Source organism: Esox lucius, chromosome 5, assembly GCF_011004845.1.
Source record: "Esox lucius isolate fEsoLuc1 chromosome 5, fEsoLuc1.pri, whole genome shotgun sequence".
NCBI classification, from domain to species: domain Eukaryota; kingdom Metazoa; phylum Chordata; class Actinopteri; order Esociformes; family Esocidae; genus Esox; species Esox lucius.
Window position 1 is genome coordinate 34602633 of NC_047573.1, and position 23928 is coordinate 34626560.

Here is a 23928-nt window from a genome sequence, read left to right on the forward strand (position 1 = left end):
TATTAGACAAGAATGGGACAACATTCCTATTCATAAACTTGAGCAACTTATCTTCTCAGTCCCCAGACGTTTGCAGTCTGTTATAAAAAGAAGAGGGGATGCCACACAGTGGTAAACATGGCCTTGTCCCAACATTTTTGAGATGTGTTGATGCCATGAAATTTAAAATCAACTTATTTTCCCCTTAAACCAACAAATGCACATGGTCTTATATGTGGGTGGTATCTGGATATACAATTAATATGAAGTGCATAGGTTATTGTTTCAATAAAGAATTGCACACATGCACTTTGTGCATACATATGTTCTACAGTAAGCCATTTTGCAAGTTCTCTCTTATAGACTCTGTGCACAAGCGTATGGACGAACTTCCGCTTTAGCCAGATGTCGGCATTTCAGCTTCCGGTTTACTTAAGGCGATCACCCGCGTCGCCCAAAATTTCTGTTTTTAGTAGATGTCTCCAAGACCTGCCTAAAATAAGAATTAGTGATGTCCATCGAATTGTTGATGCCTGGTCCCCTGCTCCAACAAGCAAGCGGAACAAGGGATTCAAACTCTACGTATCGAGTTATCTGCACGACTACGAGGGTAAGTAGTTTACTGTGGTGTGTCGGCCGGCTATCGGCTAAGCTAGTTAGCAACGTGTTCCTTTTTAGTGTAGTATTAGGCAGGACAATAGAACGCATAAAAAATTCACCCTAGCCTCAAAAACGACAAAAGAACGCTGGCTGAGCTGGAACGCTAGCGCGTCCCCATAGCAAGCGAATTGAAACAAACCTTTGTTCAGCCTCTTCTAACCTGAATGAGCTTCAGATTCCATAGCCTCAAAAAAGCACCAAAACAGGTCTCCTCTTTTATTTTACTACTGTAACCTCATTTCACAACGAAACTGAAAAATAACAACTGGCATAGGAAGTAAACATCTGGTCCAATATGGTATTAATTGCGCTTAAACCTGTGTTACGTGGAAGTATATATATATTAAAAAAATCTCCTTTTCTGACTATTTCTAGTCTAGCGTTTGAAGTCATTGAATGGCGCAAGCCATATTTTATTAAGAGGACATTCTCCTGATTATAATGATGCCTCACTTGTACTTTGAAACTTAAATGAGTCACGTACATTATATTTCCTTCTTTTTTTTTCGTACAACAGCATCACTCATCTTGTTGTGAGTTTAGGTGTTTACTAATGCGGATGAGTATTAGTAAGTAAACTGGAAACTGCAATGCCGACTTCTAGACAAAAGCGGAAGTTCGTCACTACGCTGGTGCACAGAGCCTATTCCTGAAAAGTTTATAGGGAGGCATATATAAGACACCTGTATGCCAAAGGACAAGTCCACTGGATGTACGGTTCATGAGAAGAAGATTTTTGTACCTTTAGACACATTTGTATTGTACAGAAAAATCTATCATTGTAACGGTGTTGTGGCGGAGAGGAACCAGGCGCTGGCAGAATTGTATCCAAATGACGAATTTAATCAAAAAAAAACCCGAATAAATCTACAAACTTAATGAAAGTAAAGGGCTATTTTAGCAGCAAACCAACTACTCACCCGCTACGTGTGATATATAAGCATCAACAATAATCCACAAGTGAGGGGAGCAGAGGAGAAACATTTAAACACATATTGATGGGGTAATTGGGACCTGGTGTGCATGATGATGGAAGACAAGGCAATGAATGAGTCGGGATGTGTTTGTGGAGTAACGAGAACTGGGAGTGCACGGCACGGTGGCGCTGAACCTCACCGTACAGTGACAATCTACCATTTGTGGCCTAAATCAATAATATAAGAGAACTGGTCAGAGGTTTGAGTACTTTTGCAAGGCATTGTATATTGACTTTACCTTGAAAATGAGTGAATCATCGCTGGAGGAATCATGCCTTAAAGCATGTTTCCATGGGATGCAGAACTCAGTTTTCTCCTGATTTGTCCAGCAAACCCCAGGGTACCGCCCACTATTTATCTGCTTCCGCAGCCAAGGAATTAGGAGAGGTTTGGGTTGAGACATTTCTGAAGATGGAACAAGAAGAGCATTGTTAATGTGTTATGTTACAAAAATCTGTTAACTTTCCCCTGGTTTATCCAGAAATCATGGTTGCAAGCACTCTTCATATCCCTTCAATGATCCTGTGTGGAACTGTCGGAATGGCATAGCATATGCATTACCAAAGATTGTGGATTTGCCTTCCCCATTTGCCACTAAAACGTAAAATGTATGCAAGCATAATTTCGTTCCCAGACACTTCTACCAAAATGCATATCATATTTGCTGGTTTTGTGGAGTTTCCTGATAATGTGTGTTTTAGTTCTATACTTTTGTTAAAGAACACTACACAGACAAATGGGGTTTTGCTAATGTGATAAATGAGGTGACATATATTAACCTTACATAGTTGACATCTGCGGATCCGCGGACAGTGCTCATTTGCATAAATATTTAGAAAAATAGAATCGCCATAATCGTCCGATTCCAATGGTATATTATTTGTAGCCACTTGCGTGAAGCGTTCCGTGTATAATTTGGGTTGTCTGTGTATTGTTTGGGTTGCTATGGGAACTTTTCACCAGGCAACGACATTGACCATGCATCTTAGAAAGGCTAATGTGTAGACAAGAATAGGGATTACAAGGGTGTACATCACTATATATGATGTTTTGAACCATAATACATCGTTTTTATTATAAATACGATATAAAAATAAATATTTAGTCAACATAGTATGGGGGTGTTCTTGGGTTTTTGGGAAGAAGTTGGTAATTTTTCTGAGTTTATAAATTATATAAGTCCAAACGTAACTAGCGATCTAGTGATCTAGTAACTAGCGTTTTGCGTCATTACATGCAAAAAAAAGGGAGATAAGATAATTATCTTTCATTTTATTGTGTTTTATTTCTAGGTAGAAGAACCAAATTTTTTGGGGGTGCCTATATTTTTTACCTTCTATTATTTCATTATTTTCAACCCAATACAGTGTAATTTGATAGTAAAGGCATGAAAGTATGAGGAAATACCATTGACACAATTCTTTATAATGCTTTCAAAAAAAATTCTTTATGCTGAATGGCAGAAATGTTTTCTGAAAAATATTCTTTTTGCGTTTCCAATAGATTAGTTTTTAAAATGGTGACCCAAAAGTCTGTTTTTATGTGTTTTTATTGAAGCCAAGGGGGTTGTGATTACCAGGATACATCATAATAGGTTGTATCTGTTACAGAAATGAATCTAGGACCCAAAATGTCCAAGTAGTGAAATCTGGCCGAAATCCCCACAGTCTACTTAGGGTTTTTAGTTGGTAATTATTTTTGGATGGGCCCCATAACACACACATGAATTATGTGTGTTGAGCCAAGTATTAAAGACGGGACACTATACCATAGAAGGTTAGGAATATAAAATACGCACATGATTTGGAAGTTGTCATTAAAGTAGGATGTGCTGAGTTTTGGCCTAATACAAAAATGCTGCTACGACAAAGACATTTGGGGAAGCACAAAAACATCTGGAAAGAACAAAAAGACTGACAGAAATGCAAAGAAGGCTGAACATCTAGGAGAGACGTACTTTATTTTTGAATAAACAACAAAGGAAACTTCTCTCCTTGACTTTGATACATTATCATTCTGCAAAAGAGCTAAAATCTGACAGAACAAAACATCAAAAGTTGCATTCATTAGCAAATAAGAAGGCTTTTGGTACCACAATAAATCACAGAACATGTCAGATTTTGACTATAGGGAAGCCTCTAGGCATCTCTATGGTTGTCTGGGAGTGTTAGTCAGGCCCTGACAGCAGGGATGCCTCTAGGCATCTCTGCACTTTGTTTTTGGTTGTTCCCGATAAGAGCCAGCTGTCCTGCTTTGCCTCTAATTGGGGATCCTATTTAATTTCGAATCAAAACCAAAGGCTTTCAAATGTGGAATTACATGGAGTTATGAGATATTAAATTGTGCTTATATTCGGTCTGATTTGAATTCTGAATGCTGATAGCATTGTTATATGAGACCATACACAAGGGGTATGACATCACACTACTTTTTATTGTCATATACCACTGCTTCAAACAATGAATCTCAACAAAATGATCTGTGTAAGTAGTTCCTCCCTTTGACATTTTAAGGAAGTTAGTAGACTGTAACAGTATGTGAATTAACATTTTAAGGATTCACGGCCATATAGCACACCTCCTTATATACAATGGGTCCACCAAGTATAATTCAGGATTCAATCCATATGATTTCTAAGTGCATATAAACAACAAAACATATATATATATATTTTTAAGGTTTCTTATTTGAAAAAGTCCCTGACTGCATCTTTTGAACAGAATTTATTCTGATAAAAAAATTACATCAATACTGCCCAACTCTTTCACGCAGCTTTTGGATTAGCCTGGTTACGTTTTCCTCGTGAAGACAGAATCTTGAGGCCATCGTTGCTTATTTATGTTTTTTTGGTAGAGGACAGTTTGATAGCTAAGCATTCTGTAAGATCGCGATAATTAAATAAATCTCTGAAATATTAGGCCAGTCTTTACCAATTTTGCACTGTAAGGTTACAGTTCACTGAATTTCCTTTTCACTGAATCTGTACTTTCTTCATCCATGCTTCACGGAAAGGATTGTGGTCTCAGAATGAAAAATGTATCTGTACGTTCTTCATCCATGCTTCACGGTAAGGATGGTGGTCTCAGAATGAAGCGCAGTGTTAGGCTTACACCAAACATACAGCTAAGTATTAAGTTTTATATTTTTCCCCCTTGATTGAACAGTTTCAAATTGAGAATTGAATGATAGTGCAAAAAAACCTAGAGGAGAATTTAAGCTATGTTGCTCTGTTTGTTGACCTGTCCTAGGCGTTCGATCCACTAGCTCAGTCAAACTTTTTGAATAAAACTATCTTCATTGGGTCTGGTAGAGTACACAGGCATCTAATTTCAAAATAACCTTAGTGACAGAACATCGGCTATTTTAGCTGATGGAATTTAATCTTTATTTCTTGTAGTCCACAAAGGAGTCCCGCAGGGTTCCATTATACAGTTGTGCTCATAAGTTTGCATACCCTGGCGGAAATTGTGAAATTTTGGCATTGATTTTTTAAATATGACTTATCATACAAAAAACTATTTTATTTAAGGATAGTGATCATATGAAGCCATTTATTATCACATAGTTATGTGGCTCATTTTTAAATCATAATGATAACAGACATCACCCAAATGGTCCTAATCTAAAGTTTACATACCCTTGAATGTTTGTCCTTGTTACAGACACACAAGGTGACACACACAGGTGAAAATGGCAAATAAAGGTGAATTTCCTACACGTGTGGCTTTTTAAATTCCAATTAGTGTCTTTGTATAAATAGTCAATGAGTTTGTTAGCTCTCACGTGGATGCACAGAGCCATGGGGAGCAGAAAAGAACTGTCAAAAGACCTTTGAACAAGGTAATGGAACTTTATATGGATGGAAAATGATATCAAAAGATATCAAAAGCCTTGAAATGCCAGTCAGTACTGTTCAATCACTTATTAAGAAGTGGAAAATTTGGGGATCTCTTGATACCAAGTCAAGGTCAGGTAGACCAAGAAAGGTTTCAGACAAAACGGCCGGAAGAATTGTTCGGGATACTAAGAAAAACCCACAAGTAATATCAGGAGAAATACTGGCTGCTCTGGAAAAAGACAGTGTGGTTGTTTCATGGAGCACAATACGACGATGCTTGAACAACAATTAGCTGCATGGTCGAGTTGCCAGAAAGAAGCCTTTTCTGCGCCACAAAAAAGCTTGGTTACAATATGCCTGACAACACCTTGACAGGCCTCACAGCTTCTGGCACACTGTAATTTAGAGTGACAAGACCAAAACAGAGCTTTATGGTCACAACCATAAGCACTATGTTTGGTGAGGGGTCAACAAAGCCTACAGTGAACAGAATACCATCAATACTGTGAAGCATGGTGGTGGCTCCCTGATGTTTTGGGTGTGTGTGAGCTCTAAAGACTCAGGGAATACTGGCAGACAATTTGCATTCTTTTGCATGAAAGCTGCACATGGGACACTCTTGGACTTTCCAGCATGACAAGGACCCTAAGCACAAGGCCAAGTTGACACTCCATTGGTTACAGCAGAAAAAGAAGAAGGTTCTGGAGTGGCCATCACACGCTCCTGACATTAATATCATCAAGCCACTCTGGGGAGATCAAAAACGTGTGGTTCATGCAAGACGACCAAAGACTTTGCATGACCTGGAGGCATTTTGCAAAGGCGAATGGGCAGCTATACCACCTGCAAGAATCTGTGGCCTCATAGACAACCATTACAAAAGACTGAATGCTGTCATTTATGCTAAAGATCGTGTCTTGATGAAAAAAATATATTAAAGATCAAACAAAGCAAACCGTTGAAATTGCAGGCTGTTCCAACTTGCGTGAATTTCATCACAGCAACTCATAATGTGACTCAATAGTTTGTATGGCCCTCTCATGCCATGTATGTCAAGTATGCACTCCTGACAATGTCTGGGCATGCTCATGATGAGACAGCGGATGGTGTCCTGGGGGATCTCCTCCCAGGGCCTGGATCAGGGCATCAGTGAGCTCCTGGACAGTCTGTGGCGCTACTTGGTGCTGTTGGATGCACTGATACATAACATCCCAGATGTCCTCAATTGGATTCAGGTCTGGGGAACATTAGGGCCATTCAATGGCATCAATACCTTCATCATCCAGGAATTGCCTAAACACCCTGGCCACATGAACCCAGGGCCCACTGCTCCAGCGTAAGTTCTGACAATGGGTCTGAATTTCATCCCGGTACCTAACAGCAGTTAGGGTACCGTTGGCTAGCATGTGGAGGTCTGTGCGACCCTCCAAGTACATGCCCCGCCAGGCCATCACTGGCCAACCGCCAAAACGGCCATGTTGGACGATGTTGCAGGCAGCATAAGTTCACCACAGTGTCTCCAGACAATTTTACGTCTGTCACATGTGCTCAGTGTGAACCTGCTCTCATCTGTGAAGAGAACGGGGAGCCAATGGCAGACCTGCCAACTCTAGTGTTCTCTGGTGAATGCCAATCAAGCTGCTGGGCTGTGAGCACAGGTCCCACTAAAGGATGTCGGGCCCTAATGCCACCCTCATGGAGTCTGTTTCTGACAGTTGGATCAGAAAAATGCATACCAGTAGCCCGCCGGAGGTAATTTTCTAAGGCTCTAGCAGTCCTCCTTCTGTTCCTCCTTGCACAAAGGAGCACATACCGGTCTTGCTGGTGGGTTGATGCCCTTCTCCAGCCCTGTCCAGCTCTCCTCGTGTAATGGCCCATCTCCTGGTATATCCTCCATGCTCTTGAGACTTTACTGGGAGACACAGCAAACCGTCTTGCAACAGCACGTATTGATGTGCCATCCTGCAGGAGCTGGACTGCATGTGCAACCTGAATTGACTGCAGTTACCGCCTATTGCTACTAGTAGTGACAAGGACACTAGAAAAACGCAAAACTACTGAAGAATCAGTCAGGAAGGATAAGGAGAGAACAATAGTCTGTGACAACCACCTGGAAAACCATTCCCTTTTTGGGGTTTGTCTTGCTGTTGCCTCTCCAGTGCACCTGTTGTCACTTTCATTTGCACCAAAACATGTGACACTTATTCACAATCGCTTATGCTTCCTAACTGGACAGACTGATATGCCTGGAGTTTAACTGACTTGGTGTTATACTGTGATGATTGTGTTCCCTTTATTTTTGAGCAGTATATATTGTCTACTCTATATATTAATGAAAGCTGTAACTCTATAAGAAATAGTTCATTTCATTTTTATTCCTCACAACATTGTACTATACGCTACAGCACCCTCTCCTGAACAAGCTTTTTACTTGGTCACAGAACCTTTCTTATCTTTAGATCACCTTAACTTTGCAACCCTAAAAATGTTTATTTACTGGAACGTGTTGCTTCTTAAAAATACCTTGAGATTTGGTTATATGGAAATTCTTGAATGTCATCATGAGTTGGATTTGTACAGTGTAGATGTAACTAAAGAATTTCCCCCAAACTTTCCATTGAAAGAATGCACTCCTAAATTATGAAAAGTCCCATTATTTCCATCAGCCTATCGGTCTCACCTCAGAGGAAACGCAAGAAAAACAACTAAGAACAACTTGTGCTTCTCTGTCCACCAAGAAAGTGTTCTCATGGTCGAGGTATTCGTCGGATCACGAAATGTAAATCCCAGCTGAACTTTACATTTTTATCTGACACGCAAAATATCTGTCCGATTTGGTGTAACAACAATACCCAAACCGACTGGCATCTAAAGTCAGCCAGGGAGTATGAATAATCAGATCTTAATTTAGTTGTATAATTAGGCTATCAGATATGTGTCCGAAAGACAAAAAGGATGCATTATGTCTGCTAAATTGTTTTAACCTGTTTTTTCCATCGCAATTAGTACTAACATCGTCTATCGTCCCATCCCTAGTGATATGCCATATATGCACGACTCAGCTTCTGTACTCAAATCTCTGGATGCAGTCTGTAATTCTGCCTTGCCTTTTATCACTGGCGCAAATGTTCACACTCATCACGGTTTTTTATATCGTTCAGTTGGCTGGGAGTTACTGACATCTAGGAGGGCCAGACACTGGGTGATGTTTTTTATAGGGCAGTCATGCAAAAACCAATTTTTAACACTGCAACACTATTTTCCACCCCTTGTTTAGCCCCCAATTCAATATACTATAATATACTGTACATGGGATACATATTGCCTCATACAGCACAAACTATTCTATATGCTGCAGCTCGAGCACCCACGGAAAATAGCAAGCACCCACGTGTGCCAGACCGCCAGTAGGCTACATTCATTTAAAATTAAACTTGCCGTTGGTGATATGTAAAGCGTCTGTCACACTGTGATTGGTTATGTCGATGTTAGTGACAGCGACATAACCAGTCGCCTGCTCCGGGTGCTCCCTATCCACCAATCACAGCGTTTCTCAGATGAAAACGCTTCTTTTTTTAGTGACCCCACTCCCATCCCCCACTATACAGTGCCGTGCGACATTCGTGTATGTGCGTACTGCTTTCTGTAATCAATCTAAAATGGACAGATTTGTTATTAAAAAACCAAAACCTATTAATAATTATGCGAGTGTATTGACATCCACCACAAGTGCCCTGTCAGAAGCACATAACAGCGAGGCTAGAAGCAGCGAGGCTAGGAGCAGCGAAGCTAGGAGCAGCGAGACTAGGAGCAGCGAGACTAGGAGCAGCGAGACTAGGAGCAGCGAGACTAGGAGCAGCGAGACTAGGAGCAGCGAGGCTAGGAGCAGCGAGGCTAGGAGCAGCGAAGCTAGGAGCAGCGAGACTAGGAGCAGCGAAGCTAGGAGCAGCGAGACTAGGAGCAGCGAAGCTAGAAGCATCGAGACTAGGAGCAGCGAAGCTAGAAGCATCGAGACTAGGAGCAGCGAGACTAGGAGCAGCGAAGCTAGAAGCAGCGAGACTAGGAGCAGCGAAGCTAGAAGCAGCGAGACTAGGAGCAGCGAAGCTAGGAGCAGCGAGACTAGGAGCAGCGAAGCTAGAAGCAGCGAGACTAGGAGCAGCGAAGCTAGAAGCAGCGAGACTAGGAGCAGCGAAGCTAGAAGCAGCGAGACTAGGAGCAGCGAAGCTAGAAGCAGCGAGACTAGGAGCAGCGAAGCTAGGAGCAGCGAGGCTAGGAGTTGCAGTGAAGATGGACGACGACATAAGGGAAGGACATATCAGGCTAGTTGGAAAGAAACATTCTCATGGATAACTTATGACTCCATTAAAAACAAAGTGTTTTGTAACACCTGTACTACAGCTATATATAGGTATATATAGGTGTATATAGGTGTATATAGGTGTGTGTGTGTGTATATATATATATATATATATAAAAATGGCGTGCGTCTTTGACCACCCACGGAGTAAAACATAAATCGGCGCCTATGTGCTGCAGTGAATGTCTTGTAGGAAATACACTGGAGAATATATAGAGTGAAAATATGCTGCAGAATCATGTAGTGCTTCGTAACTACAATTGTTGCTGGCTTTTTACTCCACCCATACCATAGGCTACAATGCAAATCAATACAGTATATATGAAATACATATTGCCTTATACAACAAAAACTATTCTACATGCTGCAGTGAATGTACAGTACATATCCAGTAGGCCGCAATGTTGTATTAACCCTTTAGATCCCTCAGCAGCCGTCGACGGCCTTCTTTAAGATTCCTGTAGTGACCGCATATGGCTGTGTTTCTTGAACAAAAATATTGGTGTAAATATCACAAAATAACACTTAATTAACCTTTAGGACGTGAGATACCTGTGCATGTCACACACACACAGATAACACTCACACACCTACACTTACATCCACACACATGCATGCCCTCGCAGCCCACACTAGCACACACAAACACTTTAATATACTTTAATTCACAAATAACTGTATAGCATAAATTATTTAAACATTTAAAAAACTGTTGATGCACACAAAACACACACACATCTATTACGGCTACTACTATTTATAGTTTTTGCTTATATTGTAGTATTTATTTTCTATATTGTTCTAAACATTCCTATGTATATGTAATAGAAACATATTACATGTCCTTTTGCACTGTTATGATTACTTGTTTGCTTTAATGTGTATTCCAGTGTTGAGAGCAGTCTGTGAGAAATCATTTTGCTGCAAAGTTTACATCCTACACTATGGGCATGTGACAAATAGGCTTTGACAGCCAGACACTTGTTGCTGAATTAGTGTTATAGGTCAATAGGAACATTGCATGCATGCATTAAAAAAAAAACGTGTGTTCATTAACTAGGATGTTGCTGGAAGTACAGCCAGAGTCCCCTGGTCTTCCAGTACTAGTGCTGGGAGGAAGGACAATAATGTAGGTCTAGCAGAGACAGGGAGGAGTGTGGTAGAGGCAGTAAAAAAACTGTGATACACAAATGTACTTTGGATATGTAATTAACTCTGGGGTAGAGGGGAACACATATGACAATAATGTTGTCTACATGCTTAAACATTTCAACTTAACTGTACATTATAACAAGGAGAATCAAACAGGCAAAGTCCACAGAGAGTGAGAACAGAGAGGAACAAGGAGAACCTAACAAACAGACAGATGACAACAAGAAAAACATACTGTTGAATGACAGTTAAGACAGTGAGAGCAGACAAAATGCATAGAAAGACAGCACACACAGACTCAGATGAAAAGCCATAGTTGTTTTAACATATTGTACTGTATGTGGGCATTTGTTATAAACATGTGCTCTTTAAAAAGTAGTGAGCATCGTCTACCAGTCACTTATTGATTAAAGGTTTAAATAACTGTACTGCTTATATATTATTTCAGTAGCGCTACCATCTGTACGCAAACATATAGGTGCTGGTCATAAAATTAGAATATCATTAAAAAGTTGATTTATTTCAGTAATTCCATTCAAAAAGTGAAACTTGTATAATGTATACATTCATTCCACACACTGATATATTTAAAGTGTTTATTTCTTTTAATTTTGATGATTATAACTGACAACTAATGAAAAATCCAAATTCAGTATCTCAAAAAATTTGAATATTGTGAAAAGGTTCAATATTGAAGACACCTGGTGTCACACTCTAATCAGCTAATTAACCCAAAACACCTGCAAAGGCCTTTAAATGGTCTCTCAGTCTAGTTCTGTAGGCAACACAATGATGGGGAAGACTGCTGACTAGACAGCTGTCCGAAAGACGACCGTTGACACCTTGCACAAGGAGGGCAAGACACAAAAGGTCATAGCTAGAGGCTGGCTGTTCACAGAGCTCTGTGTCCAAGCACATTAATAGAGAGGCGAAGGAAATGAAAATATGTGGTAGAAAAAAGTGTACAAGCAATAGGGATAACCGCACCCTGGAGAGGATTTTGAAACAAAACTCATTCAAAAATGTGGGGGAGATTCACAAAGAGTGCACTGCAGCTGGAGTCAGTGCTTCAAGAACCACCACGCACAGACGTATGCAAGTCATGAGTTTCAGCTGTCGCATTCCTTGTGTCAAGCCACTCTTGAACAAGACACAGCGTCAGAAGCGTCTCGTCTGGGCTAAAGACAAAAAGGACTGGACTGCTGCTGAGTTATGTTCTCTGAAGAAAGTACATTTTGCATTTCTTTTGGAGATCAAGGTCCCAGAGTCTGGAGGAAGAGAGGAGGGGCACAGAATCCACGTTGCTTGAAGTCCAGTGTAAAGTTTCCACTTCATGCTTCCTGCTGCTGACCAACTTTATGGAGATGCAGATTTCATTTTCCAACAGGACTTGGCACCTGCACACAGTGCCAAAGCTACCAGTACCTGGTTTAAGGACCATGGGATCCCTGTTCTTAATTGGCCAGCAAACTCACCTGACCTTAACCCTATAGAAAATATATGGGGTATTGTGAAGAGGAAGATGCGATACGCCAGACCCAACAATGCCGAAGAGCTGAAGGCCACTATCAGAGCAACCTGGGCTCTCATAACACCTGAGCAGTGCCACAGACTGATTGAATCCATGCCACGCTGCATTGCTGCAGTAATTCAGGCAAAAGGAGCCCCAACTAAGTATTGAGTGCTGTACATGCTCATAGTCTTCATGTTCATACTTTTCAGTTGGCCAACATTTCTAAAAATCCTTTTTTTGTTTTAGTTGTCAGTTATAATCATCACAATTAAAATAAATAAACATTTGAAATATATCAGTCTGCGTGTAATGCATGAATATAATATACAAGTTTCACTTTTTGAATGGAATTACAGAAATAAATACATTTTTTGATGATATTAAAATTTTATGACCAGCACCTGTAAGTAGTGAATGCGTGTGTCTGGGTGGGGATGTCCAGGTGTGGTATGTGGGCTGGTGTGGCTAGAGTGCCAGGACTGAATTTTTGTCCCAGTCCACCCCTGCTTGTAAGCAATATTTGAAGAGCTTGTACAAAGACGTTTGAACACATTTTACAAACTCGCAATTCTGTAACCAAACATTTGTAAAAGTTCAACTTAAACAGCAAGCATATTTTATTTTGAGATTCCTAACAAGAACACTTCCTGTGACCAATTCACTTCCTGAAATTCATGCGCAGATCATTCTTGACATGTTTACAACGTGGAGAGGTTCTGTGGCTGAATCTCAAATCGCATACTATATACACCATACTATATAGCTGTCGTCACCTATTTTGATACTTATTAGATTAATGTAATTCACATATGAATGAAAAGCGAACGTTGTTGTGCCATGGCAGTGTAAAGTTCGTCTTCAGTCTTGCTAGCAATTGCCCAATTGTTATGACTATTCCAAGTAGTAAGACACTAGTATTATGGCTTCTGAGCTTTTAAAACGGCCAGTGGCAAAGGCCATACAGTTCATATTTGGTATTTGTGGTGGAGGTACACTTCATAAGAAAAGTCAGTCAGTTTGACACTGATTATTTGGCTTGACGACATTAAGCAAACTTGTATTGATGTTAATGCGTCAAAATGTTATGTTGAGACGCAATTTTATGACGAGGTTGTGTCCCGTCTGGCCTTATAGCCGCGATTGAAACGGTTCAAAAGAAAACACTTTTCCATGAATATGAAACACGTATTAGAATATATATTAATATATAAACAATGGATAACATCCTATTTCCCTACGTCAGATTCACCGCTTATTTACTACTCACCTGACCGGCGTCCAACAAACACGTCTGAACAATGACGAATGAACAATGACGAATGGACATACGGCTGACAACATGTCCATGCATGAGCCAATCAGATGAGCCAATCTATTTTAGACGCACCTTTTGCTTTACGGGATGTCCATTACGGAATGTTTTGAGCGTGGTAATTTAAGTTTAGTTTACATTTTAATGAACAACAATGTAAGCTACAGAGTTCTTATTTGTTTTATTATTTTCAGGTCAACGTTGGGGTTGCAAGGCCAATTACGGTCATCGTGTATTACCATATAACGCTAGTCATAAAGAACACGTAGAGCCTATAGGCAAACATGTACATTAATTGACATGTACATCCACTGTGCATGTTACGCGTAAGTTACAAGTTCAAGGGCATTTGTAACCGGATGATATGTTTAACTCCATTATTTCGCTTAACATTTAAAATTCGCTAGATGATTAACATTACATGTGAGGGCATGCAATGAAAAGCACGTTTAGAGGTTCTTATACCTTACCTTCAGTGTTCTGACGTTCACGAGTGAATATTTTCTGGGTTGGTAAAGCAGTCCGGTATGTACTCTCGAGTAAAAGAAATGTTGGTATACACTGTGCCAATAGAAATATTTATCCAAATTGATGTGATCCAAACTGTGATTCAGTTTCGTTTTCCAGATTCTACGTCATTAACCACTGAGTAACTTCCCTGACCCATACGCTAGATGGCGGAGTTAGTTTTTTAACAGTTTATATCAACACCAAATTGTTCTTTGCAGGTTTTATTTGTTTTTCAAATACAGGAGAGTTAATGTACAGAAGAAAACAAAGAATTTGTCAAGAACTGTACAATATTTACACAAAGACTTTCTTTCGAAGGAAAATTAGATTGTTTCCAAAATAAGTCATAGCAATATGCACAAACATCAAACTGATAAAAGTGAAATGACTATTTCCTCTTTAAATATTATTTATAATAATTCCTATTAAGGGAACAGTTATAATGTTATAAGTTCCTTCTCTTTGCACCTGCTTGATTCTGATGAGTAAACTAAAGCACTACAATGTCTACATTTCAAATATACTCTCCCATTCTTTCCTTTAAAAGACAGTTGATTTCACGTTTCCATCTCTTCCAACTTTTTTTTACTGAAGAAAAAAGTTAGACAGGCCGGATGTGGGCTTGTATGTATAACATGTGAAAAATGTTATTTAAAATGCTAAGGCGGCATCCCAGCACTTGTGACAGTTTGGTAAAAACCTCCATATAAATAATAAAAATGTGTTTATATATTATCACATAGCTTGCCGGTGCCATCACCTACTGTCGCTGGTGCCGCCGCCTACTGTCGCAAAGAACAAGCAAGAGAATAAAAACCATTATGATTTATGTATTAAGCATCCTTTCCACAGACAAGCCCATATTCACACTGTTTACTGCACTCTTCTACTGCAATGTTTTAAAAAGCATTCTCACTTGCATCCAATCGTTAAAAGCCGCACACTACCGTTATAGTCTTTTCAAAAAAATAATTTATGTAAAAACTAAACAGTAATAGATTTCCTCTGAACTGACAAAAACAGTTTTACGATGTCAGTGTGGCAATCCTTTGCGACTTGGTGCAATAGCTGCTCCTCTCAGCTTGGGTATCTTTTCTCTGTGATATTTAACTTCTGTCTTTACCTCCTGATTGGCCAGGTCCTCTCTCGATCAGGAAATCAGGAACCACCTAACTCCTGTTGGGTCATTGTCCATTCTCGAGGTCAAGTTAATCCACTTCTATATTTTAATTATTGAGCAACTAATAAGGTTACTCTGAGGTCACACCTACGACACTTGTTTTCCCCTCAAGTGGCTTTTCAAGTTGTCCTTCGGATCCACATAACTCCAAGTGGGATAGGGTCTCCATACCACTCTATTCCTTGCATTCCCCTTGTTCGCCCAGTTCTCTGTTCCAGGGCCCCTTGTTTCTGTGCCTTTTGTTCATCCGCGATCCTTCTTTCTGTCAGTCTTCCTCTCTTGTCAGTTATCTCATGCCTTGGCGCTGAGCGAGAGCAGCTCGATGAAAGAATTGAAGAGGCTGTCTAGCCAGCCCTGGTTGGCCATACACTGCTGGACCACCTCCTCCTGACCAGGGTCCTCGGCAGCCTGCTCTATGCTGTTTGTCTGCCAGAGAAGATAGAATGGAAAAAATACATATTTGTACTGTTATTCAAAAAACATTTTTAAATAGGAAAAGTATCTAGGCTATTGAAGAAACAAAAAAGCAATACAATTTGATAAGAAAAGCTGTGGTGTATCTATCCAAGGAATATATCCTTTATGTAGGCTGGGAAACAACATATTGATGTAAACATCAATATGTTGTATTCCTATGAGTATTCCTATTGACCATTCTTGATTGACAATGAAGTATGATTCAAATGCAGTTGAGTGTGTCAGCAAAGTAAATTATGTCGTTCAAGTCCTGAATGTTGATTGGCTGAAAGCTGTGGTTTATGTAAGCAATAAGGCACGAGAGGGTGTGGTATATGGCCAAAATACCACGACTAAGAGCTATTCACAACATACTGCAGTGTCACAGTGCACAGCCATTTTATACAAGGTATGTTGCCAGACATTCACTGGGGAGAACAAGTATTTGATAACCTGCCAATTTTGCTGGTTTTCCCACTTACCAAGCATGTAGAGTCTGTAATTTTTATCATAGGTACACTTCAACTGTGAGTGACGGAATGTAATTTTTTCCCCCAGAAAATCACAATGATTTTTAAGTAATTCATTTGCATTTTATTGCATAACATAAGTATTTCATACATCTGAAAATTTGGTACAGAAACCTTTGTTTGCAATTAGAGATCATAAGTTTCCTGTAGTTCTTGACCAGGTTTGCACACACTGCAGCAGGGATTTTGGCCCACTCCTCCATACAGACCTTCTCCAGATCCTTCAGGTTTCGAGGGTGTCGCTGGGCAATACAGATTTCAGCTCCCTCCAAAGATTTTCTATTGAGTTCAGGTCTGGAGACTGGCTAGGCCACTCCAGGACCTTGAGATGCTTCTCACGGAGCCACTCCTTAGTTGCCCTGACGGTGTGTTTTGGGTCACGACCCATCTTCAATGCTCTTCCTGAGGGAAGGAGGTTGTTAGCAAAGATCTTGCGATACATGGCCCCATCTATCTTCCCCTCAATACGGTTCAGTCGTCCTGTCCCCTTTGCAGAAAAGCATCCCCAAAGAATGATGTTTCCACCTCCATGCTTCACGGTTGGGATGGTGTTCTTGGGGTTGTACTCATCCTTCTTCTTCCTCCAAACACGGCGAGTGGAGTTTAGACCAAAAAGCTCTATTTTCGTCTCATCAGACCACATAACCTTCTCCCATTCCTCCTCTGGATCATCCAGATGGCCATTGGCAAACTTCAGACGGGCTTGGACATGCGCTGGCTTGAGCAGGGGGACCTTGCATGCGCTGCAGGATTTTAATCCATGACGGCGTAGTGTGTTACTACTAATGGTTTTCTCTGAGACTGTGGTCCCAGCTATCTTCAGGACATTGACCAGGTCCTGCCTTGTAGTTGTGGGCTGATCCCTCACCTTCCTCATGATCATTGATGCCCCACAAGGTGAGATCTTGCATGGAGCTCCAGACTGAGGGAGATTGACCATCATCTTGAACTTCTTCCATTTTCTAATAATTGCGCCAACAGTTGTTGCCTTCTCACCAAGCTGCTTGCCTATTGTCCTGTAGCCCATCCCAGCTTTGTGCAGGTCCACAATTTTATCCCTGATTTTCTTACACAGCTCTCTGGTCTTGGCCATTGTGTAGAGGTTGGAGTCTGTTTGATTGAGTGTGTGGACAGGTGTTTTTTATACAGGTAATGAGTGGAGAACAGGAGTGCTTCTTAAAGAAAATCTAACAGGTCTGTGAGAGCCGGAATTCTTACTGGTTGGTAGGTGATCAAATACTTATGTCATGCAATAAAATGCAAATTCATTATTTAAAAATCATACAATGTGATTTTCTGGATTTTGTTTTAGATTCCGTCCCTCACAGTTGAAGTGTACCTATGATAACAATTACAGACCTCTACATGCGTTGTAAGTAGGAAAACCTGCAAAATCAGCAGTGTATCAAATACTTGTTTTCCCCACTGTAGACCATGTATACGCAGCAAGATTACATGAGTCATTGGCCTAATGATGGCTTGGAAAATGAATGTCATTAGACCTTTTTTTGGTCAGAGTGGCACATATTGGAATTATTTTAATGTTGATAATCAGGTAGCGTACTATACGATGATAAAATAATGATTGGTTGTGTTATCTTTAGGCTACTTGGCCCACTTAAACCACAGGCTAGCATACTATACTGAATAAAAAATATGGATTTGTCCCAAAAAGGTAATGTAATCTCACCCTGTGGCCAGCCCTCAGAGTACGGCTTCTCTCTAGATTTTGAGCCAACTAGGGTGATTTTCCTTGTCATTGTGCATACATTTCTTGTTGTTGCTTGCCCTTTGGTGTTTTTAGGCTGGCTTTCTTTATAAGCACTTTGTGACGACAGCTGATGGAAAAAGGGCTTTATGAATTATGCTGAAATATTAATTATAATATATCATTAACTGAAATAAAAGATCCCAGAAATGTTCCATACCTTTAACACTGAGCAAGTCAGTGCCAGTGGAAAGTTAATTTAAACTAATTTCTTCATTTTGGCCTAGGGCCTAGGCTTATATGCTGTGGTCAAGAAGTCATTTTTGTTGGTCCCTTCTTACAAATAACTTGGAATTTGGATTGACAGTGACCTTCCATTTAAGAAGCATTCAAATGAGCTTGTCAAGGAGCTTAAGTGTAAAGTATGTTTCTTTTATAGAAATTGATCTTGCTTTTCTCTGGCGGACATGAAAAAAAGTGTTCAGTCAACATTCAGGCCTGTACTTGACAGTCCATCTGATTCTACTCTGAAGTCGCTTGATTCAGGTTATCACAGTGCTCTTTGTTTTATAACATCGGACAGTTATAATACTGATCACTGTGTCCTTCACTAGAAAGTTGGCTGGAACTTCTTAAAACTGCATAGATCCCTTTATTACTCTATTTTTGTATACAAAGCCCTACTCCACAGGCTTCTGGTATACTTAACATCTCCATTGACAGCTAGATCCTCTGGTTACAATACAAGATTACAGAGTTGGTTAGTGTTACAGAAAACTTTTGTAACTACTGTGTTGGTTAGATCTGCCTTTACATATAAAGCACCTTGTGTGGAATAGTAGGAAAACCTGCAAAATCAGCAGTGTATCAAATACTTGTTTTCCCCACTGTAGACCATGTATACGCAGCAAGATTACATGAGTCATTGGCCTAATGATGGTTACAATACAAGATTACAGAGTTGGTTAGTGTTACAGAAAACTTTTGTAACTACTGTGTTGGTTAGATCTGCCTTTACATATAAAGCACCTTGTGTGGAATAGTATCCGATAAGTTTTGTTTGGATGCCTTGGTGTCCAGGTGCCAATTTATTTATTTTTTCTCCCATTTTTATAGTGAGAAATGTGTTTGTTTTAATGGATTGCGATGGATACTTGTCAGTCTGTATGTAAATGTTATGCATTTTGTATTTAATTGTTGGATTAATGTTCCCAGGGCACAGTTGTAAATGAGACCTAGGTCTCAATGTCTCCCCCTGGTTAAATAAAAAAGGTTTAAAAGCTACATTTAAAGCACCATTCGGATCCAGAAATGTGTGTTTTGACATAATTCCAATACAGATCAGAACAGTTTTTAAATGCAGCCAGAGTAGCCTGTCAATTATGTTATTTGTGTGCTATTAGAAATGATTCAGCTAATGTCTAATGTAGCCATACATGATATAAAAGGCAAACTTTTCTCTGTAAATACCCTCCAATTAAAACTGACAGTCTGCCCTTTCAAATTCAAAGTGCTGGAAAGCCAAAACAAAAAAACTTGTGTCACTGTCCAAATACATATGTACTACACTGTATACTGTAAAAAGGCAGATACAAGGCAGATGTCCTTACCTCTTTCTTGCAGTGTAAGAAAGTATGATATTTATAGTGATGCAGAGAGTGATAGAGGCTGTAGATACGACACGACTCGGTTGACAGTTTAAGGTCCTGGGGGAAGATAAAAACAATAGAAAACTCACATCAAAAACAATACTGGAACCCTTGTCTTTGCTGTTTAACCTCTTTGTCTTTCATTTCAAATATTTAAAAACAGCTAAGGAAATACAAATATGATTTTAAATATGGAGTACAAGGAACTTTGCACCAGGACAATGACCCTAAACATACTGATAAAGCAACCAAAGGGTGGTTCAAAGGCCAAAAACATTTATATTATTGGCTGGCTAATTCAATCACCCAACTTGTATCCAATTGAGCATGTGTTTCACTTGTTATAAACAAGATCAGGAACCAAACTAGCACCTATATTCCAAACAATAGCCAGGCAAAGCTGAATTCTACCTACAACCATGCCTAATTAAAATTTAACAAATGTCATACAGTATTTTAAAAAAAAACAAAAAAAAAACATGACTTTGTTCTACTCTATGTAGTAAGGACATGTAGCTGTGGAGGAATAATGAGTGAAATAGAAGGCCCAAGCAGCAATATACAGAAATATAATCATATGAAAACTAATGGTAAAAAAACTACAGATAATTACACCATTGTGTAATTAGAGTGTAAACGCAGTAAGATTACATGAGTCGTTGGTCTAATGACTGCTAAGAGATTAAAAAACTCAGGTTAAAAACAATATTGGCACCCTTGTCTTTGCCATTTAACCTTTTGGTCTTTCTTTCAAAATCTTCAAAAACAAGAAAGAAAAACTATATAAAAACTATAAAGCTTCCCAAATCAGGTACATTTTACTGTTTACAATCTTTGTCAGGTTTCTTTTTTTGTAAAAATTAATGAATAAAGTTTCTGTAACTTCAACTTTTCTGTGTTTGTGTCTGTGTGTGCCACCTGCAATGAAAGAGGGTTTCAAAAGAGAAAGTTAAGAGGGACAAAGAACTAAAATATGCTTAAATTATTAGAGCACAAAAACACTTATTACAGCACAACAGCATTGGAAATCCTTTGGTTCCAATTCTATGAACATAATGTATTAACATGATAACAGGGAACCAAACAACATTATTTCTGCTATTGTGTCATGCTTAGAGTACGACTGGTCTTGGTATAAGTGACGTGCAAGAATTAACCCGTAATGTCACGTTTTTGCTAGTTGGCTGACCAAATAAACGGTAAACAAAAACTTGTGAATGTTACACTAGCGATCACATTCAAATAACATTAACTAATTAATTCAAGACTCAAATTTAGCTTAACGTTAGTGGTGTAACACTCACGTTTATGTAGTTTGCTAGGTAGCCAGTAAAGCGCAAATGATAGGCAACAGAATTTCCTCACAACAGAAGTGAAATCTTGAACATTTGCAAAGTTTACGTTACTTTTGCAAAACCTAGCTACCATCATGTGAAAACATAAAACAAATATGGGCAAGTATTCTGTTATATATCAACTGTTACCATACTAAGAACGTTGCATTCGCATTGACATTTTTACACAAAAATATCACTGTATAAATAAACTCACATGTTAGTGTTAGCTATCTTGTACTGCAACAAAGAACATTAGGCAGGCACTTTTGTGTATCAGATGTGGCTGATTTATCATGTTTGCCCTATTAAATGGGGGTCCGGGAAAATGGCTTTCCAAAGTTTGTTTTTTTGCTAGTAGGCTACACCAACACATTAGTTCAAGCATTTTCTGTGGAGTGACGTTAGCCCACAAAAAATATAACTGGGTATTGTAATCATAAAGCAAGATCATAATGAGGGTAATCTTTGTTGCAACATCAGTTTAGATTAGTGTTACGTTTATAGCAACATTCTTAACTCTCGTCTCAGTCAAACATCTCACTGCGTTTTTCTTTCCCACATCTCCCTCACAATCATGGCATTCAGTGTTGACTGGCTATTTAAGTGTGATGTATAACCAATCTGATAATTCTGCGTGTGGGACATTGAGCAATACAAGCAGAAACCGTTCAGTGTGATGCAGCTGCCAGAGAAGCACCTTCATAACTATGTATTTTATCTGCAGTTATATCAGCCAAATGAATTATTCTGATTACTGTAAAAAGTATGAATATCGGATTGAATTATCGGCCAGGCTGATAATCGACTGACCCCTAGTGTGAAGTGGTATTTGTGAATACAAAATGCACATTTAGGCCATTAAATTAAAAAAATAATTGATTTTCAAATCGATTTTCAAGCTTTCAAGACAACTAGTCCAACACTGAGCGATTTATGATATGAGACATATTGGTTGCAGTTGTGTCCATCGCAACATAAACTGAATACGGTCTTGGCAAAAAGGCTGGCGACAAAAGTAGCGTGGAGTGGTGTTACTTCCTAATTTTCTCTCTTTTTAAGAACATCGGTGGTGGGAAAAATATCTATACATAGGCTATAAATAGGTTACATCTATTTTTGTTGTTAGTTTTTCACATAGTTAAATGTTCACAAAGTTCTATTAAGCAGATTAGTTGGGAGAGACGCCACCTACATATCCCTAAGTTGTTAGGGAGGGTTGCCATCAAAAAGTATTTGCTATCATCAAACCACAATGGTTCTATGGTCAAGTGAGACCAACATAGATTTTTTGGAGAGAAACATCAGAGGTAGGTTTGACGTAGACAGAATGGTAGCCAGGCAGAAAAGTACATCACCCCCACTACTGGTGGTGGATCTTTGATGTTTTGGGGCTGTTTTTCTTCTAAAGGCCCTGAACAACTTGTTAAGATACATGGTGTTATAGACTCCATAAAGCACCAGCAGATATTATATCAAAACTTGACTGTCTCTGCCAGGAAGCTAAAACTTGGCCATGGTTGGATCATCAACCAAAGCACACCTCAAAATCCTCACAAATATGGTTCACTGACCATAAAATCAATGTTTTGCCATGGCCATCCCAGTGTAATGAACTGAAGAGGAGAGTCCCCAAGCATGGACCATGGAATCAGAAGGATCTGGAGAGATTCTATATGCAGGAATGGTTTCAGATCATTTGCCATGTGTTCTCAAACTTCATTACGCATTATAGAATACCCAAGTTACCTTGGCAAGGAGATGTAGCTCAAATTATTAAATGAAGGGGTAACAATAATTGTGGCACACATATATGAGAAACATTTATGATATTTATTTTTTGTTTTATTTTAATTAAAGGCTAGATTTTCAAAATCATATTCATAACCTAACCACAACAATCTCACTTAAAACCTAAACCTTGCCACAGGCCCTTACAAATTCTAAAACTTATTGTAACATTATCCTAAACTGGAAATATATGTTCTTACTCATGGAAGTGCATATTTTCCTTGTTTTGCCATTCTTGTGGAGATTTTCAGTCCCCACCAACTTTGTAAAATGTTTACACTGACACACCTGTGGTTTGGGTAAGCTCTTCTTGACTCTGTTGAGAGTCTTGCGGTTGTAGCCTTCCCCACTTAGCCGCATCCTCACGGTTCCTGAATCCAGGTGGTCCACCACTATCTGAGGGTACGTGTGAAGGGTCTCCTACAACATATGCGAAGGCAAAGACATCAGGAAAAAACTAAGGATAAAATACAACTTTGTGGCCAAATCCTTGTTTGAGGTAAAATACAAACATAAAACACAAAACACTTTTACAATAAATACAAAAACATACACGAATGACAATACTTCCAAGCAATAACAAAGAACAGATTGAAAACAGATTTTTCTTTTTAAATGAACACATACATAAATATTTTTGGAGCAGTTTACCTGGTGCTGAGTAATCATGTTGACTCTCCTCATCAGCCTCCTCTTCTGTTCCATGATTATGCTGTCAATCTTCCTCATTCCAGGGAGGTACAGCTCATCTGATGAAAACCAATAAAGGGTCAGAGAAAGGCTTTATTAAATGGATAGGTTTCAAAAGTCAACCATTCCAGACTTAACCAGGGGCTTTTTCAGTAGAGTAAATGAAGTTGCTCAATGTTTTCTTTACGAAAATGTCATTTTTTCCACAACAAAATGCATTTCACAAGATATTCCAGTTTGGTGTATGTGGAAAGATGTGGCCATACCTAACTTATACCTCATAAAAATCACC

General features: G+C 39.3%; 2 protein-coding genes across 4 annotated transcripts in view; both read right to left on the minus strand.

Moving 5' to 3' along the window:
• irf3 (interferon regulatory factor 3) overlaps positions 1–14438 on the minus strand; it is a 40064-nt gene extending 25626 nt beyond the window's left edge. The window contains exons 1-2 of one of the 3 annotated variants that reach the window (XM_020046509.2): positions 14259–14438; positions 1855–2021 (exon numbers count right to left, since the gene is read on the minus strand). In XM_020046509.2, the coding sequence (XP_019902068.2) occupies positions 1855–2019 (165 nt within the window). In that variant the 5' untranslated portion in view covers positions 2020–2021; positions 14259–14438. Of the gene's footprint in view, positions 1–1854; positions 2022–13743; positions 13775–14258 lie in introns of those variants that run through there. The other 2 variants (XM_010897573.4, XM_010897574.4) reach the window with 2 other exon arrangements.
• A 659-nt stretch (positions 14439–15097) lies between these two features.
• The window catches only part of prr12a (proline rich 12a), a 55503-nt gene continuing 46672 nt past the window's right edge, over positions 15098–23928 (minus strand). The window contains exons 12-15 of the mRNA XM_010897571.5: positions 23598–23695; positions 23235–23366; positions 19783–19878; positions 15098–15904 (exon numbers count right to left, since the gene is read on the minus strand). Coding sequence (XP_010895873.4) covers positions 15770–15904; positions 19783–19878; positions 23235–23366; positions 23598–23695 — 461 coding nt within the window. The 3' untranslated portion in view covers positions 15098–15769. The remainder of the gene's footprint in view (positions 15905–19782; positions 19879–23234; positions 23367–23597; positions 23696–23928) is intronic.